Raw genomic sequence first — 21,300 nt, forward strand, 5'->3', positions numbered from 1 at the left:
AGATGAAATACCACATGGTGGCCTGGGAGGACATATGTAAACCCAAGGCCCAGGGTGGACTTGGCGTTATGAACACAAAACTTATGAATCTCGCCCTTATGACAAAATGGATTTGGAGAATGCTTACAGAGGATGACAGCAAACTGCTCTGGCTGCAGCTGCTCAAGGCTAAATACCCCGTGGACCAGTTCTTCTCGTCTACAGCGGTGGGAGGTTCGCCCTTCTGGCACAGTTTACACAAACTTAAGGCCGTCTTCAAACAGGGTGCGAGATTCTTCCCTGGTAGCAACTCTGATGTCCGGTTCTGGACTGACCACTGGACTAGGGAGGAAGCCCTCAGTGTGAGGTACCCTAGGCTGTTTCAAATTTGTGCAGACCCAGAGATATCAATTGAACGTGCCTATGAAGGTGATGGTTGGCGCATCTTCTTTAGGCGCTCTTTTGGTCAGGAAGAAACCACCCTTTGGCAACAACTGGTTCAGGATTTAGAGGACGTGGTTCCGTCGGAAGGAGGAGACAAAGTGCTCTGGAAATTGGAAGCCTCAGGCCGTTTCTCTGTCAAGTCCCTCTACAACTCTTTGGTGCAGGGCCCAGTGTCGCCCTTGGGCTCTGCGATTTGGAAAGGCAGGATTCCCACAAAAATTAAAATCTTCCTGTGGCAAATGTCCAGAGGCCGCCTACCCTCAAATGACCAGATCCTTAAGCGCAGGGGCCCCTCCGATGGGCTGTGTGCTCTGTGTGGGCTTCCTGAAAACGTAAATCACATCTTCTTCCGCTGCGTCTTGGCGCAATTTGTCTGGGCTGGAGTTAGGGACATGCTCGGCGTGACATGGAACCCCTCCTGTTTTACCACCTGGGAAAGGTGTATCCAAAACCTGAATATCAAATCCAAACGCTTTCTGCGAGTTCTTTTCACGGCAATCTGCTGGGCGCTTTGGAAAATCCGAAATAAATTCACAATCGAAGCTGTTTTTCCCAAACAAAGGGACAAGGACGAACCACTGCTGACCCAGCTGGAGGCGATGCTTAAAGCTCTCTTTGATCAGACCTGTGCTCCACCTCAGCCTCGCCAGCCAAGCCGGCCTGCTACTTAGTTTTTCGCTTCTTGTTCGTCCTGGGTTGTAATATGCTACTTTCGTGGCCAGTGTGGCCTGAATCTTTCGTCTTGTGTGTTCTGTGGGGTGTGCCCTAAACCTTTGTATTCGTTTGCGCCTCAGGGCTTTATTAATTTAAAGTCGGGCACTTTGTGCCTTCGGTCTAAAAAAACGAACAAGACGACGCGGGACACACGAACGGAGAACAAGAACTCAATCTAGGTTAATCAACTAAGGGTGTGTTTGGTAGCCCGGGGCTACTCAGAAACTCTCCTCCCAACCAAGATTTTAAGAGGATCCGGTGTTTGTTAGACCGGCTCTTCCCATCTCCACACTGCCGAAGAGATACGAAAAACTGCCCAGAGCCGGGATGAAGAGCGAAGCCCGAATCGAGCTTTGCTGCTCATCCGGGATGAGCTAATCCCGCAGAGTACTGTAGCAGTGGCCCGAGTACCCCCCAGACCCCATCCCGCACGCCATTCCCCCCCCCCCCGCGGCCCGCATCTCCTCTCTCCAGCCACGACCGCCTCCTCCTCATCACCTCCACCTGCGCTGCTCCATACTCCGCCACCAGCCACAGCCTCGCGTCTCCGCCGCGGCCTCGTGCGCCGCCGCGGCCTCGCGCCGCCTCCACGACCTTGCGCGCCGTCGACGGCCCCGCGCGTCGTGCGCGCCCTCGCGCCGCCTCCGCAGCCTCGCGCCGCCCTCGAGCGTCGTCCACGGCCCCGCGCCGCCCTCGACAACCTCCAGACACGGCCTCGTGCGCCGCCACGGCCTCGCGCCGCCATCCACGGCCGCGCGCCCATCGTCCACAGCCTCGCGCCGCCGTTGACGACCTCCAGCCACGGCCTCGTGCGCCGCCGTAGCCTCGCGCCGCCTCCACGGCCTCGCGCCCATCGTCCACGGCCTCGCGCCGCCGTCGACGACCTGCAGCCACGACCGCCATGGCCTCCACAGGGACCCTATTGCTTTTGTGTTTTGTAGTTAGGGACCTGATTGCTTTTTATTTTTGTATGGCCTGGCTCTAGTCATACATGAGTACCAAACACCTTCTCTACTCAGCAACTCTCAACACACCCGACCTACCAAACAAAGGCAAAAATCTTAACTCAGCATAGCTAATGTCAGCATAGTTGAGTAGAGATGGAGAATCTGAGTAGCCCCGGGCTACCAAACACACCCTAAGAGGAGCAACTTCGTCATTGTATGTGGGCAAGGGAAAATCATCAAGTGCCAAAGTAATATGGGACAAAAAGATATCTTGGTATAATGGAGGGCAAACGTAAACTGCCCAAGTAAAGAATGGCAAATAATAGATTTCCCCTAACAAAAAATAAAATTAGGTCCTCATTTAGGAAAAGCGATCGGACAATAACGTCTTCAAACACGACACGAAGAAACAGTGCCCCCAAATGACTATTGATGCTCTTAGAGCATCTCCAGCCGCGTCCCCCAAAGCGTCCCTCAAAGGGATTTGGGACGCGCCGGACCAAAAAACCGTTCCAGCCGCGTCCCCCAAAGCCCATTTTTGTCCGGCGCGCCCCGATACGGTGTCCGGCGCCCCGAGCCCGTCCCCGTCCCACAGGGGACGCTCCGGGCACGCCGGACACAACGAAAAGCGAGGCGAACCGACGCGGGCCCGACGTGTCAGCGGCTCGGAAGGCTAAAACCCCGTCGCCTACCTTTGGTCAAGCGTCGTTAATAGCGTCCCTGTTTTCCCAGGCGACGCAGGGACGCGTCTCGTCGTGCATGGCCGCGTGGCCGTCCGCGCCGGCGTTATTGCGTGCAACCACCCGTTGTCACCGCTGTTTTAAGACGCTCTGCAGTTCTCACCGCTCACAAACCTTCTCGTCGCCGCCGCCTCCCCCTCCTAGATCTTCTCCTCGCCGCTCCAAAAATGTCGAGCTCGTCCTTCCGCAAGATCGCCGCGGCGAACGGCTTCGGCCGCGGCAGCCTCACCGTGCCGGAGGCGTGGGCGCTGTACCACGCCCGATATCCAGTCCCGCCGGACATGCGGCTGCCAAGCAGCGGCGGCTAGAAGATGGCCGTGAACGGCATGGGTGTCCCGCCGCCGCCGAAGCCGGGCACGGATCAATGGAGGGACGCCATCAAGGCCCGGCGGGCTCAACTCACCGTCGAGGAGCGGTTGGATCCGACGTGGGCGGTCGACAACAACGACGCTTGGTGGACGACGTACTTCAAGGCGAAGTACGACATCGAGATGTACAGCACCGACGGGCTCGTCGGCGGCCCCAACAGCTGGAACAAGGACGGTCGCGCCCTGTTCTGGGGCGTTCCGGGGCGCACCATCGAGAACGTCATCCGCGGCATCCGCAACGGCGCTCCAAGGTTGGAGATGCCGTCGTCACCGCCGCCGTCTCCTCAATGGTAGACTCACTCTTGTTCCTTAGGACCGGCGCGATCGACGCCGTCCTCGTCGTACCGGTCGGCGCCCTACACCGTCCCCAAACGGGAGGTGAAGGAGGAGCCGGCGACGCCCGTCAACACGAGGCGTGGCGGCAGCGCCCTCCTCATCCCGAAGCCGGAGGTGAAGGAGGAGCCGGAGGAAACGTCGCAGGCGGCGCTGCTGGCGGAGTACGAGCGACAGCAGCGGCTCATCGCCAGCAGCGACGACCCCGAGGACTGCCCAGGGCTGCGGGCGGCGTTCTTGGCGTCCATGAACGACAAGGACGCCTGGAGGGGCGACCTCGACGCGGCGATCGCCATGTCCATCCGTGACTCCGGCAAGCCGCTGGTGGACCTCATCGACGACGGCGAGGCAGGACCAAGCGGCTTGGTGAAGGACGAGCCCGTCGACGAGCGCGTCAAGCAGGAGGTCGTCACCGACGACATGTACAACTTCCACCAGTACTACCACGCCTCCGGCCGCCGCAAGTACTTCTAGATTAGGTTTAGTTTAAATTTAGTCAAATTTCGTTCGAATCTATGTAAGTTTGGACGAATCTAATCGAATCTTGTTAAGTTTAAAATTTCCGAACTTTTGTTTGGAGGACGCGACTGGGGAGCGACGTCCCCCAAACGCGGCACGAACGAAACACGTCCCCCAAACGCGGCACGAACGGAACACGTCCCCCAAACGCTTAATCCGACGCGTTTTGGGGACGCTTTGGGGGACGCGGCTGGAGATGCTCTTAGAGCATGTCTAACAAACCCCCTAAATTTCCGCCCCGTAAAACACGTGTAGAGGGCCCTGTATATAAAACGCGAGTACTTTTAACCGGACAAAAACGCCTCCCGTCTAGCAGTCCCCGTATACGAAAACTGTAAAAGAGCATATTCTAAGAATATGCTTCTTTTTTCATCTCTTCGCGCTGCAGCCCCGCCGCCGGACCTGCCGCCCCACCGGACCTGCCGCCCCGCACCACCGGACATGCCGCCCCGAGCTGCTGCCACGCGCCGCCCGCCGCCTCGCCCGCTTCTCGGGCGCGGGCGGCCCCGTCGCTTGCGCCGCCTCGAGGCCGCCATGGCCCCCGTCGCCTTGTGCCGCCTCGGGCCGCCATGGCCACCACAGCCCTGCCCGTCGCGGCGCACCCGCCCTGCCCGCGCCGGCGCCAGTTCCGCCCCGTCCCCGCCAGCTCCGCCCCGAGTGGGAGAACGCGGAATTTTGCTTCAAAATTCATCTAGTTTTTTCATTATTTGATAGAAATCTTGATGGGTTGAAAGAAATTGGTAGAGATTTGATAGAATTTAGAGCTCGTTGGCTGGAATTGGTCGCCGGAGTGGAGTTTGTTTGGCGGCGGTGCGGCGAGGTCCGGTGGTGCAGAGTGCAGTTTTCACCCCTACAAGCCCCTCCACCCTCTACAAGTAAGGGGCGAGGGAGAAAATTCCCAGGGCCCTGTATATTTTAGATACGGGGTGAACCGTTTAGGGGGCCTGCTAGACGGCCATTTTCGCCCGCACCCCGTATACCGCCGGAATTATACAAGTCCGGCGTGGTTTAGGGGGTCCGTTAGACATGCTCTTAGCTGACCCATTTGGCTTTAAAAAAAAGCTGCCATTTAGAAGTTTTACCGTGTGAACTAAAAAAGGGTTTGGTTCCATCAAAAAAAAAAGGGGTTTGGCAGCACAGCGTGCGGCAACTCCAAAGATTTTCAGGAAATAGGCCACCCTCCCCCCTTGGTCAAGTCTCCTCCCCTTCTTTCTAGTTCCTCCCGCCTTCCTTCCCCAATTCCCCAACCTCAACTCCCAACCCTCGCTTACCACCGTCTCCGGCCGCCGTTCGCCGCCGTACGTTGGCCGCCTTTGGATTCACCCGCTCTCCTCCTCACTTACTAGCCCGAACCTCGTTTCTGGGGTGCCCAGCCCCACTGATCTCTGGAACCTTCCCTGTGAAGGGCCGCCGCGTGGCGTGCCTGTACGGGCAGGCAGGCAAGCGGTACGGATGGATCGTGCCAGCGGCGTTGGCGGCGGCGGCGGCGGCGGCGGGATTACTCCGCTCCAGCAGATGCCTGATGCCGTGGGCCTCGCCGCAGCGGCTGATCCCCAGTTCGTTCTGATGCGCAACACTATGCGCGAGAAGATGTAAGTGGTCATTTCTTTTATCTTCACTAGTTGAACCGAATAGAAACTTACCACCTATAAAACTTACTAGTATATGGAGTGAAATCGTTAATTGTACGCCCTAAACAATAGTACCGAGTATTATTACTGCTTATTGAACCGTTATGTTGTGGTAGATTGGTGGAGCTGGGCCTTTTCAGGAATTATATGACATCTCCTTAATTATTATTCATTAAAAACAGCTGGGATTCTGTCTGTATTTGATCTCTGAATTTTTTTGAAACATACTTACAGGGGGTTCTATTGGCTTTGCTCTAGCCTCTAGCTTTCACTGCAACAGCATGAGCTCCCTTGGTTTCGCAAGGAGGATACCGAAGAGGCGGCGGACTACCAAGACGCCACCGCAGCAGCAAGTGGAGCGACAACTTCTGGACCTGAACTCATTTCCAGCTTTTGAAGGAGCTGGTAATGGGGGTTCAATATCCATCCAGGAGCCTGCCTCACACAGTGGGACCTCTGGTACGGTGGTTGCCGAGACCTCACAGCTCTTGGTGCCACCTGCTGCTGCAGAGTCAAACATTGGCATGAATAGTTTCGCCATCGATGTGGAAGTCATCGATGATGATGTTGTGATTTATTCTTCAAGACCACTTCCTCAAGTATGCTCCACATGCTTGGTTCTAGCTTATGTTTTGCGCTTGCCAATTTCATTTACTTCGTGATTGTATGAGAAGAAGGCCAGCTAATGCTATTTCTGTCTATTTTATGTCTCAGGCTAGGCATCAATCAGCCAGAGAGAGACCTGTCACTGTGATAATAGATGATGATTCTGAAACTCCGGATGGACCAACAGGTATCTCACAAATTGTTTGACCCATACTGTTGCATTTGGATGTAAACGTGTATGCATATTTTATATGAAATTGATTCATACTATTACGATATCGGCATGCAGCTTTTGATACATGTTGATGCATAGGCGGCGCATGTTTTCATTTGTTCGTAGATGGATTCATGTCTCAACCTTGTGTGACCCGTGAGTTGTAATGGATGTTGGAACGTTAATAAGTTAATATGCATCAGCCGATGCAGAGGCCAGGGGATGTCCCTGTTTCAAAAAAAAATGCAGCTTTTCTTTATCTCATATGAGGTTATCATGATAAATTTGCAAGTCACCAGAATTCGAATGTTTACTGTGCAAAGTAGTGTCCATCATCTCCTGTGGGAAATGAATGATTGTGCTTGGTACAATGTGTCATCTCATATGTTTACTCGTGAAGCCTATATTTAGAGTATCAGCCAAAATGGAGGTAGGATCTTGCAATATGCCAGTATATTCCATATCTAGGGTAGTTTTCATCTGCCTTTAAGGCAGACTCTAGTATTGAGATTGTATTTTACAAACATCTAAAGCGATTGGTCTAAGATTTTACACCTAAGTGAGACAGCTTCTAGCTGTATGACAATTTGCCCTGGGTATCATTAAAAAAGGCCCTCGCTAACTATAACACAGTTACTCCGTTGCGGTGCAATTTTGAAGGCTCAAGTTTTAATTGTGCCTAACAGTAAAAACTAACTAGGTAATATGGGAAATATTTTCCATGTATGCTTCAGTTTGCAGCATAGCACAGCTCCATAATAAAGAAAAACTCAAGTCTTCACATGAGCTCTCTATCTGAGTAAAGACTTGAGACCTGACATACACAAGCTTGTGTGTTAGAACATAATTTTGGGCCATCTTAGGCCAAGGAAAGGCCCTGGACGCCGGCTCCACCCGCTACGGCGGTGCAATGGGTGACCTAACACGCACTGGGCCTTTCATGTGAGAACCAGGGCTCGAGCCGTGGTAAGTACCCTCGTGGTATTACCACCGTTCGAGACACGCTTTCTTGATCATAGATAACAAACAAAGAAACAAATCACACAATTAATATTATTTTTAGGGCAAAGTAGTATGTACTATGTAGAGAAATCAATGATGACTTCAAGTTTATGCTGGGAAAACAATCTTGTTTTGGAAAGAATTGGACCCCACCAAGATCACTGGGACTCCTGCTGTATAGAAATTGTCAAAACTACGTCCCAGTTTTATCCAAACCATAGCTTTGCAAACAGAAGACGTGCTTGTTTCTGTCTTGTTACAGAATCTGCTTATAATTTACTAGCTTTGAATGAGGGCAAGAAAAATAATCTAAACTTGGGCAACATGGTCTTCAATCCTAGGCCACCAAAACATGCATATCTTAGCACTAAGATGTGTTCTACTCTTGTTTCAATGGTATTGCCCGATAAATTCATAATCATATAAAAAATACTTTATCAATGCAATTTCGCTACCACCAACCTACGGACATTTCCCTACTTTTGCTAAGACTCATGGAGATTTATTTCCCTGGTGGTCATCACATCCATGGCCGGTCCTGAGATTTTGGGGGCCGGGCGAAAGTAGAAAATAGGACCTATAACCATCAAAATAGTTATTTATAGATGTAGGTATGTAATGTTATCAATAATACTGATATCAACTACTCCCTCTGATCCATAATAAGTGTTGTGGGTTTATTTCAAATTTAACTAAAAATGAACTAAAACCACGACACTTGTTATGGATCGGAGGGAGTAGTATATATTTGTAGTATCTTAAATTTTTAGATGCAAGGTCACTTATGAGTATGGCAATACGAACCTTACCGATCATCACGTCGACTCTGGCCATGTCCATGGCCATGGTGCGGTCTCCCATTGACCTAATCAGCATGTAGCCCTTGTTATGGAAACTGCTTATAATTTACTAGCTTTGAATGAGGGCAAGAAAATTAATCTAAACTTGGGCAACATGGTCTTCAATCCTTGGCCACTAAAACATGCATATCTTAGCACTAAGATGTCTTCTACTCTTGTTTCAATGGTATTGCCCGATAAATTCATAATCATATAAAAATACTTTATCAATGCAATTTCGCTACCACCAACCTACGGACATTTGCCTACTTTTGCTAAGACTCATGGAGATTTATTTCCCTGGTGGTCATCACATCCATTGCCGGGCCGGTCCTAAGATTTCGGGGGCCGGGGCGAAAGTAGAAAATAGGACCTATAACCATCAAAATAGTTATTTATATATGTAGGTATGTAATGTTATCAATAAACACAAAAGCAATACTGATATCAACTACTCCCTCTGATCCATGATAAGTGTTGTGGGTTTATTTCAAATTTAACTAAAAATGAACTAAAACGATGACACTTATTATGGATCGGAGGGAGTACTATATATTTATAGTATCTTAATTAACTTAACAGAAGGAAAAAAAAAGGCCCACGCTAACCAAAGTGGGAAAAGCCAAATAAGAAAGAAAAAAGGAGCAGGTTCAGCCGCCAGAAAACATCGACCGTATCTCTTCGTCCTCGTCCATGTACGAAAGAAAAGCTTCGAAACAGCTCTAATGGCACCGCCGCAGCCACATAAGTTCCGCCGCCGATGCGTATGCCTTGGCTAGTTTGGGTTTGGGGCCCCTTGGCTTCCCAAACTTGGCACTACAACCCCCTATGCCTTAAGTTCGACTCCCCACGTTTTCGCATGTTCCTATCCCATGCCATGTTCTATATATAGGAGGTCATCCTACCCAAACTTGGGCACTGCATCCCCTATGTGTTAAGTTTGACTACCAGCATCATCTGTTTTCATGTGTTTTTATTGCATCCCACGTTCTATATATATGATAAGTATTATGTTAATCCCCTTTACAATAAAGATGAGTATAGCGCAGCTGGCTAGCAAGCATGCTGCTTTATGGAGGTTACGCGTTCGACTTCACCATATCACATTAGGGGAAGAAATATTTTTCGCCTGTTTCCCCTTCTCTGGTTTACTTACCAGACTGACCGGGCCCAACTGTTGGTTCCTTTTTTGTTAGATTGGTGGTTTTGTGATGTTTCTTAAGCAATGTTTATAACGAACTTATTGCAAAAATTAATATTTTTTCAGTTCCTTATAATGTAAGCTTCCACATCAACAGTCGGTTAGGATCGATATGAAAAGAGCTTGATAGAAAATTATTTACAATTTTTTTTTGCGAATAGTAAATTATTTACAATAATATACATGGAAGCTAACATTCTTCTCTTTTTTGCACGGTTTGCACTTGTCACTGCATTAAATCGATACAGAATGTCAGGAATCCAATGTTCAATAAATTCTATTGAAATCTTTCCTTTTTTTGGCATATCTTCATAATTTGAGGCATGCCGCCGTGTTAGACAATTCTACTACTCATCTTCATGTTGAACGGCTGTGATATGGGATCATCTGACCTGTTGTACCATAAAAGGGCTCCAAGTATTATACTCCCTCCGATCCATAAAAAGTGTCGGAAACGTAGTACAAAAATTGTACTAACCTTAACCTAGTACCAAATATCCGACACTTACTATGGATCGGAGGGAGTACTTTTTTTTGCCATCGTGGCAATCTTTATTAGTTCTAAGCATTATGCTGCCTGAAAGTCGTAACCTTTGCTTCAGACTTAATGCTGAGTATTCCTTTTGTTTGCTTCAGACTTCTGAGTATCAATTAGATATGTGATATGACAATGTTCAGTTTCACAGCATTTCCCAATAGTGATTTATGAACTTTTCCAAATTAAGATATACTAAAACTATTGCGTCTTAGATGCTGTAGACGGGTGTATATTTTGTTCTTTTATTTCCTAGTTTGCCTTCTTTTCCATGTTTCCCATCTAATAACATGGTATGTACATCTTTTGTTCCAGGGGAAGGGCTTGATGAGCATGTGAACACACTATTGTCTCTGGGGATGAACCCTAGGCACAGTTGCTCGAGAGCACCGAACAGCCTTGTAATAAACATAGAAGACACACCTGAAACCAACATCTTGGTGAGAATCGTACACTGTACTTCACCAGTACCACAAATTATCTAGTAGTTATATCCGTTTTCTAAGGCTTTCTTGAACACTGTAGCCCAAGGCTGTGCAGGCTCTCCCTGAACCTGTGAGGGAGGTCCCAAAGGAGCCAAAGTTCAGCTGCCCAGTCTGCATGAATGAGCTGGTTGAACCATCGTCAACCACCTGTGGTCACATCTTCTGCCAGAAGTGCATCAGGTCTGCCATCCAGGCTAATAAGAAGTGCCCCAACTGCCGGAGGAAGCTGCACATGAATAACTTCCACCGGGTGTACCTCCCGACGACAGATCATTAGACTGATCCAGCCATCCAGGGAGCATTAGAGCTGGGGTATCTGACCCTTTTTTGGCATCAGCAATTGTGGACTGTATCTGAACTATTCTTCACTGGGTTTATCATCGACACTCAGTTCCACCCCAACAATTTAACAAGTGCTTGAAACGTGGTAACAAATCTGCATCCTTGCTGGTAAAGGACCCATAGTCTTTTAAGTGAAAACCCGTGCTTTTTTATTGTGAGCTGCATTAGCTAAGAAATATTTAACACATTTCATGCTTATTGGAGTATATTATATTGCGTGGGCACTGTAGAGTATGGCTCTACTCTGTGCCTGTGTAATGCCTTCGTAGATTTTAGCTTTACGCTATCGCCTAAACTTAGGCCCATTGAGACTAAAATCTTGTCATGTACAACTTCAAAGTCTTATGCTCCTGTTGGGCTCAGAAATCAAGTTCTGTGACCACAATAGTTGAGCTCTCTCGGGAGCTCTCTCGAAACACCCGAAACGAAAGGGCGAGCTCCAGTTCTCCAGATCCCGCCGGCAAGGCTGGTGGTCCTCCTCGTCTCCGGTCGCCAAGATGGCCGCTGGAGCGGTGGGGGACCCCGGATCCTTTGCTTGGCCTTGTATATAGTTCTAGAGTAGCTAGTGTTAGTGTCCATGGCGCTGCTGTCCCGGAGGAGTTGACAGTGGCGTGCGGAATAAGGTGGTCCTGGCTTCTTCTACGCCCGTCCGGCGACACCGGTGAAAAGCTGTGGACCTTTTGGTCTCGTGGATCTGGGCATCTGGGTCCTGCGAGTTGTGTCTCGTCCACTGCTTCAGCTCTACAGAGAGGTGGCATCGACTTGTTCGATGTTTTGGCTCTGCGGGGATGTGGCGGCGGCGTTTCTTTTGGAGCAGCGTGTGCTTGGCATGCTGGCAATCAGTTGCGGCGGGACGTTGTTCGGGATGGACAACGGTGGCTGCTGTCAATGGCTTGTGGTTGCGGTGGAAGTATCTGGGCGCTTCATGTGGAACGCTTTGGCGTTGACCCCAGATTCGGATCTGGAGCAGCTCGGAGTGCATCTTCAGAAGGGAGATCGCCTCCGGCCTATATTTTCTTCTGCTTTAGACTGCGGCTCATCAATGCCTATGTGCAAGGGGCTTCTTCAGGTTCAGGGATAGGCTTCGTCGGCGACACTTTCCTGATCCGGTGCCGGCTTCGGCTTTGGCATCGACGAAGGACATCATTGCTCGGCGAGCATGGTTCACGCGGAGGACTCTAGGATTCGATTTACTCCTTTTCTTAGCTAGTGAGGGTCCTCTCCTTAGAGCATCCCAGCCGTTGGGGCTCCCAGGCCGAAATCCGGCGCTAAATAGCGTCGGATAGATGTAATTTTTGGTCTTGGGAGGCCCATTTTTCCAGTGGCGAGCCCAGGATGGATGAAAGTTTTTGACGAAATACGACGAATTCAGATAAAATTGGACGAAACTCGTTCAAACATAAGCGAAATTTAATGATATTTAACATATATAGGCGAGTTCGTACATAAATAGGCCGAATTCGTATATATATTTGAATTTGGCGATGGGATAACTTAAACTTAAACTAAAACCGGCGTTCTACATGCTAAATGGCCGTAGAAGGCCGTGTACTCCGTGCCGTCATCGTCGTCGCTCAAGCTGGCGGTGTCCTGGGGTGGCGCCGCTTCGTACCAGCGGCTCGTACCCTGGCCAGCATCGCCGGCGCGTGGCGGCGTCGACCGGTAGATGTCGTCGTCGCTGCTCTCCTCGAGCTTGATCAGCTCGACGGTCCTGGGCGCGGCGCTCCTTCCCCCGGCTGGTGCGGCGGCACGGACGGCGAGTTGCCGCGCGGCGGCCAGGTCCAGCAGCCGCCGCCGCTGCTGCTCCGCTTCCTGGCGCTCCCAGTCCCGCATGGACCACTCCAGCGCGGCGTCAATGGGGAGGCTGTTGTCGGCGGGCACCAGGTCCTGCAGCGACCTGGCGATCGCCACCTCCACCGCGGCGTCCTCTGCGCGCTTGGCCTCCTCCTCGGCGAGCTGGTTGGCGGCGGCGGCCTCCTTCTTCGACGACTTCCTCTTCCGCCCGCGCTGCGGAGAGGAGGGTTGGTCGTGGATGACGAGGGCGCCGCTCCTGCGCCCTCTGGTCGACGGTGGAGACGCTGGCTCCTTCTTGACGAAGGCCGGTGTCGACGGAGACGCCGGCTCCTTCTTGATGAAGGTCGAGGGCGCAGATCCGCCGGACCTCGACGCGGACCTCGACCCAGACGAGGAGGAGGACGGCGTCATCCTCCTCGGCGTCCAGGAACTACCGTGTCGGCGCGACACGGTAGCCGCCTCCGACGGCGGCATCCCCAGAGGGGGGTAGTTCCCACCCTCGATGTGCGCGAGCACATTCGCGAGGGTGCGGTTAGGCGCGCTCCACCATTGGCGGCGACCGGCGGCGTTGTTCCTAGCGGGAGGAGGAGGGGGGCCGTCGTAAGCGGCGAGCTCGTGCTCGTACCTACACCGGAAAAAGTCGGTCCACGCCTCGTAGTTGTCGGGGAAGAAGCGTGGCTCCCCGCGCTGCTCGTCACTGAGAGTGACGAGCACCGCGTCGATCTCCGCCTTGAGGGCGGCCCGACCCATCGGTAGCGGCGGGATCGGGACGCCGCCCGCGCTGAGTCGCCATCCTCCCGGCGCGTGGAAGTCCGGCGGTGCCGGGTAGCGGATTTTGGCTCGTCCAGCCCACGATGCCGTGCCTGTGCTAGTCCTGGCCAAATCATTGGCCACTTGAGGGCGGTGGAAAATTGGTAGCTTTCACTAGGTCCAGTTCCAGTCCGTTCCTTCTTTCTTTTTCTTTGGCAAGCCAGTCAGTTGCTTCGATCGCTCAATAGATGAGCCTGCAACTCTGTTTGTACCATTTTTTTTTCTCTCCTGCAAAAGCGCATGCTGCCGCCCAGCAGGCCTTCCGTGGCTTCGTGTCAAGTTTGAAAACTTCAAAAGAGTAACTGTAGTGCAACACTGGAGTGTACGATAGTACTGTATTTTGAATTGTAGCACTTTCTGCTATTTTCAGTTTCTTAATAACTTTCTACGTATTTATAACCAAACCATCCAAGACAATCCCACCCAAAAAATCGTTTTTCCACAAAATAGCTCCACAACTGGCGGATAATTCATATCTTTAGGCTTCTCCACGATGGGGGTTCTTTAGGTGTTGCTCTAGGTGTTGAACAGTACTGCCACTGGGCTGACATGTTGGTCCACTGCGCCGTGTATGGGCGGAACACCAGTGGCCGGGGGTTGTGTCTGGCGACCTTGTCACCTCTGGCAGCCAAGGTTCAGACAGTTTGGGTGTTTGAAGAGCCATCATCTGTCATGCCACCTCTTCCTTCACTTCCACACTTATTCACGTGCTTCCTCAACATTGTCCTTTACTTCCGTCCTCTTCGGTTCAACCTAACAATGCAATGGCAAGGAGGTTCAAGTAGTATTTAGTCCAAGTGAATAGGAGATGGACACACATAAAGGAGAAGGAGAAGATTCACGTCTGAAGGCCATGTTGTCATGTCACAAATTGGAGCGCTTGATATGGTAATGTCCAGGAAACCAACCATTTCACATCTCCCCGTCCTCGGTTTTACTCTTCCCTATTTTTTGAAGAGTAAACTATCAAGTTAGGCTCGTGATTGAACCTATGCAAGAATCTTCTTGGGCTTACTTAGATAAGCATGTCATTTGGTACAATGCACGAATATCCTCAGAATGTGTTGTTCTTATGGAAATAAAGACGCGTTAGAATGCACCAACCGAAATTCATTAACTACATTGCGATAAAGTAGTTGTTGCTCCGTAGATGTGAATGGATCATCTCATACCAACGAGACATCTCTCTCGTTTCCTTGCTCTTTTGTATCATCAGCTATTTAACATAGTTTTGGTTTGAGAGGACAGACGACATACCCGTGGTACATGCTTGAACAAGCACACCACATCTGTTTACTTACAATATGAAGTTCTTTAGCATGTTGAGCCATGAGACCTTGGTAGGCTTGAGTTTTGACTTTGTAAGAAAATGATTGACCGGTCAAAGTTACGGTTACAAACACGCAATATTGAAACGTTTGTCACGTGCAGAAATTTTGAAAGATTTCTCTGGCTGGAATTAATTCTATCACACTCTTTTGGCCGAATGTAATTGTAGAAAATATGAAAGGGTATACAATTATTAATGTCCTTAATTATCGTTTCCATCATCTGGCTATATAGTATCTGTGCGATATGCGTTTGGCATCACTTGGCAGCGCAGATGAATCAGGTGAGCTCCAGCGCCATTGGCGGGTCTGATGTGCCGCCACCACCAGAACAGCAACAGATGTTGGATGCGGTAGGCCTCACCATGGGGGTGGATACCAAGTTGGCGATGAGGCGCAGCATTAACCGAGACAGGATGTAAGCATTCGTTACTTTTATTCGCTCCGATTGGGATGACTAGAATATATACTATGTAGTTTATTCACTAACTAATTTAATGGCTAAGGGTTTTGATTGCATACCTGAAACAGTAGTGTTGTATACGAGGCCTTTGCGCAGCAATTATGAAACTTTGTGATGTAATTGAACCTTCCCCGTTCTTGTCCTCCGCCGCTGATTTTGATCTGATACCTTGTTCTTGAAAATCACAGATCCGAGCATATAGAGAGTAAGAAATACTTGGCTAACTTGCAAGGGATGCTGCCAGACCTTGCGACACAGCTCGAGGAAATATTGTTTAAAGTTCATGGATGCAAGGTGTTTTTTTTTTCCTTTTGTGATTCGATTTTCAAACAATCAAGTTAATCTCCAAGCAAAAAAATATATACTGTTTCACCATTTTAGTTACTGGTATTTATGTTTTTTTGGACAGAGGGAGTACTACAATATGGTGGAGCGGCTGTTTGAGCCAGAATTGCAGCTTGCTATCCAGCTCTTGAGTGTCCAGAACCCACAAAATCAAGAACTGTCAAGGAATATCCAAACTTTCCCTGCAATAGGAACAGATTTTTGCGCACCTGGTAGTATCAAGGGCGAAAGTGGAAATCCTATGATGTATTCAGATGTGAAATTTAAGATGGGACTTGCTTCTTCATCTCTAATAGGCATGTTGCTTCCACAGAGTGCACATAATTTAACAAAAAATGCTGCTCATACCATATCCTTAGGCGCTTTCAAATATTCATCTATTGCACTTTAAAATTATGCTCCATATACTATTCGTTCTTACAGATTTATATATGATCCGCACATGTATATTTTTTTCTTTTTCTAGTTTGTATTATAGACCATGTTTCCCATTTACTAAGTTGTTTGTGCTCCCTTCTTTCCAGGAAAACATCCCAAGGTGATGGAGGCGAAGGAGGTCCCAAGGGAACTAAAGTTCAGCTGCCCAGTCTGCATGAACGAGCTGGTGGATGCATCATCCACCATATGCGGCCACATCTTCTGCGAGAACTGCATCAAGGCCTCTATCCAGGCTCAGAGAAAGTGCCCTACCTGCCGGAAGAAGCTGACCCTGCGCGGTTTCCACCGGCTCTACCTCCCGGCGACAAACTAGAGCCGCTGCGCTAATCTGAACTTTCTCCCCACCAGCATTTTGGGATTGTATCTGAATGACTGAATCAGCCTTCACAAGGTTATCGTTACCAATTAGTTTTTTCCCAAAAATTTGAGAACCATGTTTTCATGGCACTTGAGACGTCGTTATCAATAAGTATCTGTAGCTGGTTAAGAATATAGATATCTCAAGACTGTTGTTGCCTTTCCTTTGGCATGTCAAAGCCCGTGCCTGGTATTGTGAACTCCGTGTGCGATGAAATATTTGATATATATTTTTTCTGTTTTTTAGGGTATATGATGTTGTCTGCAAACTCCATACAGGGCCGGTCCTGAGATTTCGAAGGCCCGGGGCGGAACTAAAATTTTGGGCCCCTCTTACTAATTACTATAATTTTTTTACCCGTATGTATGAGATGATGAAAAATAAATACTTTAAGTATATCCAATTGCAATATTCATATAAAAATAATGATGTTTACATGATACCTTAAATTTTTCTGCGCCAATTCCTAGAAGCAAAGTCATTGACGATGGAATCAATATCAATCTCGTCCACTAACTTCTTCTCGATGCATAGAGTTTCCAAACCATTTAACCTCTCTTGAGACATTACAGATCTCAAATAGGTCTTCAATAATTTCAACTTTGAAAAGCTTCTTTCAGCTGATGCAACAGTTACGGACATAGTAAATAAGAGCCGATAAGCGATAGAAATATCAGGATAACAATCTGCTTCTCTGACAAACTAAAAAATCTCCATAGCAGACATTGGTGTATCCGTATCTGGCAAAGTGAACTTCATAACACGTACCTCTCCATTGCTCATCTGTCTAGTATAATGCGAATATGAAAAATGTCTCTTCTTAGCATCTGAACGAAAAGTTATATTCTTTTCTCTCATAGGACCCTTCTCCACTAACATGTCCCTTTCTTTGTTACCAAAACTAGCCCAATTTGTCGGGTCATAAATATCCACACTAACTGGAACGGGTTCATCATCAACACTAGCAGATTTATCGTGATGATCAGTCACATTGTCACTATCCGCATTAACCTGAACGTCGTCCTCTGTACCGACATCATTTTTTACATCAACATTATTCTGTTCCCCCACAAAAACTAGCGCCAACTCATCTGGATTGCTTGAAATGCTCGCGTTGCTCTCCAAAATTTAAACATAGACCCTCTTTGTGATTCAATTAATTTTTCTTCTTGCTGTTTTCTTCTTCTTTTTTTAGCACCGGATTCAGACGCCATAATTAGTTAACCTAGCTCCTACAAATAAGAACAACAAGTCAACAACTACTAATAAAATTAAGAACACGAATTAGAGCAGATAGTTGAATTTCAAGAGAACGGTGGCAGCCGGCAAGCGTTCTTTTCTTACCTTCTATGCAGATTCGTAGCACAGGAGGGGACTGGGACTGCGGCAGCCAGCGGACCAGGCAGGGCAGTACATCATCGCAGCGTCGGCGGTCAGCAGTCACGCAGGGGCGGCGGCGGCAGGAGAGCTGGAAACTGCGACCGCCTGGGCGAGGGCACCAGGTTTCGCGTATGGAACCAACTATCGATCAATGATCTGCGACTTTGGCACTTTGTTGGTATGACTCGTACGCAGGGCCTACTCGTACGTATTCCTGGCCGGCCGGCCGGATCGGCAACTAAAAGAAAAAAAAAGGCCCAAAGTATAGATCAAATCCCATCTAAAAACGTTAATTTTATTTTGCAATTTATAGTAAGCCTGCTTATATAAAAAATTTGGCCCCTATTTTTTCTGGGCCCGGGGCGGCCGCCCCGCCAGCCCCCCCTCAGGGCCGGGCCTGACTCCAGAATACAGATTTGTTCAGGTCACAGTTTTGAAGATTTGATTATTTTCAAGGCTAACCCCGCTGTATTAATAACTAGTAAATATGCCCGCGCGTTGCGGCGGATTAACTTTTAATCAATATTACCATAAAAAATAAGTTGTCCACAAATACAAGGACCTTGCTGCGGGTTAATCATCAATGGTGCAGATGATGGCACACCTATAGCTCGAGAGCCAAAAGCACCTTCCGAGAGCTGTAGCTAGCTAATCAGCCTTTACGTTTCATGTTTTAGCAGGGTCATTATCTCTACCTTTCATGTTTTAGCAGGGTCATTATCTCTACCGATGGGCAGACTCATACACTCTGGGACTAAATCCCCTGATGCTCCAGAATCCAGATGTTCAGCCATCTATTTATAGCCTGACTGTGAACGACCAGATTCTGACTGTAATCGATCAGGTGGCCCTCGCGAGGGGAATACACAACAAGTTAGTGGCCTACACGCGGCACAAAGGCACACACAAGTCACACAATTAGCAGCTGCTAGAACGAAGCACGGGGCATCCTATCTGCCACTTCTTTTCATTCTTATCTTTTCACCACATAATATTCTCTCTCTTTCTTTCATTGAAGGTAGCGGCAAAAAAATTCGATCAAAGAAAGCAAATTTGATCGAGCTTTGCCATGATGTATAGAGCAGGTGGTCTAGTTGCCTCCGTTGCCGCGAGCTCGAGGTTGTATCGCAACACGCTAGCTAGGCTTTCGAACATGAGAAAAAGAAAAGGCCTTCGAACTAGTGACAGACCACGCGGTGCCGCAGCTCGCTAGCTAGGACTTCGAACCAGCGACGCAGGCACGCAGCACGCGGTGGCGCACGAAGACACAGGAAGTCTGGGCGCTGGGCGCTGGTGCGGCGCGTGGCGCTGCAACGGGGCCACGCGGTGTTCCGGGCCAGCGACGCAGGAGCGCTGCTTTAGAATCTGCTTTAGAATCCAAGAAGGGCATGGCGGCGGGTAGATGGTAGGGGCGCTAACAGGGGAACGGAGAACTGCGCAGCTTTCACGCGAAACGTTATTTTACGTGAGCGGTGGCATTGCTTCGTAAATTCAACTGAAAACTGGGAGTAGTTCCAAAACGGACGAAAAAATGGGATAAACCTTATACTTCCTTTATTAGTAACTAGGACAAAACCCGTGCTTCGCTACGGCCTAACCATAGACCTGAATATACGGATAATAATTTTGTACCTTAAAATTTCACACAAAAAAATCATAGACAAGAGTACCACCATAGAGCTTTGCCTAGCTTGGTAGGTTGTGGTACGCTATTTTGCTTGAAGTAGAGAGCTCATCATCGGCTCTGACTGCATTGTTGCTCCTTAATCCTGCTCGTGAAATTCTGCACCTGTCAACTCACCGGGAAGGCCCAGATCATTCAGTAACATCTTCTGGTTATCTTTAGATGTTGCATCTTGCAAGGATGACAGGATGGCACGCTTCAAAATTATTTACTTTTCCTTCCTATATCCTATAGAGATGCTGACATTGAGATTTAACTGAGGGAGGCAACACAGACGTACAGACATACTAACGAGCACAAGCCAGACAATGACGCCCAACTTCATTTAGCAAAGCATGGCCACGCTACGGCCCATCTTTTTTGCCTCCTCAGGCACAGGAACGCTCAGCCACTCAGCCACTCGTCTTCCTGCTCTATCCTCTCTGGTCGTTCCAGCGCCGCCGCACATACTTCTTTTTGACTATTTTAGCAATCCTCCTCCTCCGGCGTGGTGCTAGCTCATCATGCTGCTTCTCCCCAGCCCCGTCTCGAACTTTCTCGGCCCCGCCGGCCGCCGGCTCGGACCCGTCCTTGAGCAGCTCTTACAGGCTGGCTCAATCCTGCTCTTGCCCCGACGGCCGCCGGCTCTTTCATCTGGTACTGTCAGACAAATCAATTGTGCTATACTTCCTGTTGATTCACCTCGCTGAAATTCCACGCCAGTTAGAAAGTATATAAGACGGCGGTATTCATTGTAAGGGACCGATGTGGTACTATTCAAATATGATTCAATCGGTTGACTGCAAGTTCTTTGATGATTTCTGTTCCAATGGTTTGCGGCCCACTGATTGATGCACATACGGGCCAAAAGAACGGCCAGCGCGGCTCGGGAGTGAGGAATAGCTCAGGGATAGGAAAAGGATCGAATCTGTACATGGCAACTGATGTATTATCCGTCGAGCTGTTGCTGCCCCGTTTCGATTCCTCGCGGCAAGGCCCTCCCTACCTCTTCCCTCATCTGTTACTGGTCCAGAACGATGGTATTACGGCCAAGAATGGCCGCAGGGTGCTGCGCTACAACCTGGAGACACCGCCCGCCGATCTCCAGCGCGTGGACGCCTCCTTCGCGACGACGCCGTACTGGAGCATCGCCAAAGAAGCTGTATCCTCCGCCCGATGGCTCCCGATTGAGCCGGTCTCCTCCGCTTGCCCGCTTGTGCGTTGTGCCGTCGAGCGGAAGCTCCTCCACGCGAGTCGTTCGGCGAGGGTGGGAGAAGAAAACAAAGGAACCGGTACGTGCCACTTCTGAACCGGTACCACGGCGGGGCGGTATTATGCGATTTGGTGGGAGGGCAAAACGGTCCAAAAAAAAGCGTTGACGAAACTTTTTGGCAGAAACCTCAGCTAAAGCGTGCAAAGACGGACCAAACTACGGAAACCTTAGCTCCTTTATTATTAGGTATAGACTAGGACAAAACCCGTGCTTCCCTACGGAGCAAATCGCAAATCTATCCTATAGTTCTTGGTTGTCGCCTAGGACACACACATCGTCTTTCTGCTAGCCCCACCACACTTGGGCGAGGTTACATGGTTGTATCGTACACTCGTACCGACCATACCTCTTTCGTTCATCGCTCTCTCATTGTCTCCATTGCACCGCTCATCGAGAATTTATGACAGGCTAAAATGAAAAGTTCTTAAAACAAGGATAATCGTCCGGGACGCGCGATCAAGAGGCGATCGCGGTGATTCCCAGCTGCCTCCTGTCGGAGCGCCGATCTACCCCAAGTCGATGGCCTTTGGGCCATGGAGGAGGGGTGGA

The 21,300-nt window shown here is 49.3% G+C and overlaps 2 protein-coding genes across 2 annotated transcripts; both read left to right on the plus strand.

Moving 5' to 3' along the window:
- Window positions 1-5,200: 5,200 nt before the first annotated feature.
- LOC127345371 (E3 ubiquitin-protein ligase complex slx8-rfp subunit slx8-like) lies at window positions 5,201-16,680 on the plus strand. Its single transcript, XM_051371848.2, has 7 exons — window positions 5,201-5,636; window positions 5,910-6,274; window positions 6,390-6,468; window positions 10,388-10,512; window positions 10,598-15,249; window positions 15,483-15,588; window positions 15,704-16,680. The coding sequence occupies exons 2-5, from the start codon at window positions 5,957-5,959 to the stop codon at window positions 10,832-10,834; spliced, it is 759 nt and encodes a 252-aa protein (XP_051227808.1). The 5' UTR covers window positions 5,201-5,636; window positions 5,910-5,956; the 3' UTR covers window positions 10,835-15,249; window positions 15,483-15,588; window positions 15,704-16,680.
- On the plus strand, window positions 15,107-16,390 carry LOC127345369 (probable histone acetyltransferase HAC-like 1). The gene is made up of 4 exons (XM_071827629.1): window positions 15,107-15,249; window positions 15,483-15,588; window positions 15,704-15,851; window positions 16,164-16,390. Exons 1-4 carry the CDS (start codon window positions 15,107-15,109, stop codon window positions 16,388-16,390), a joined length of 624 nt encoding a protein of 207 aa, XP_071683730.1.
- Window positions 16,681-21,300: the final 4,620 nt, after the last annotated feature.

Source organism: Lolium perenne, chromosome 3 (assembly GCF_019359855.2).
Source record: "Lolium perenne isolate Kyuss_39 chromosome 3, Kyuss_2.0, whole genome shotgun sequence".
Lineage (NCBI taxonomy): Eukaryota > Viridiplantae > Streptophyta > Magnoliopsida > Poales > Poaceae > Lolium > Lolium perenne.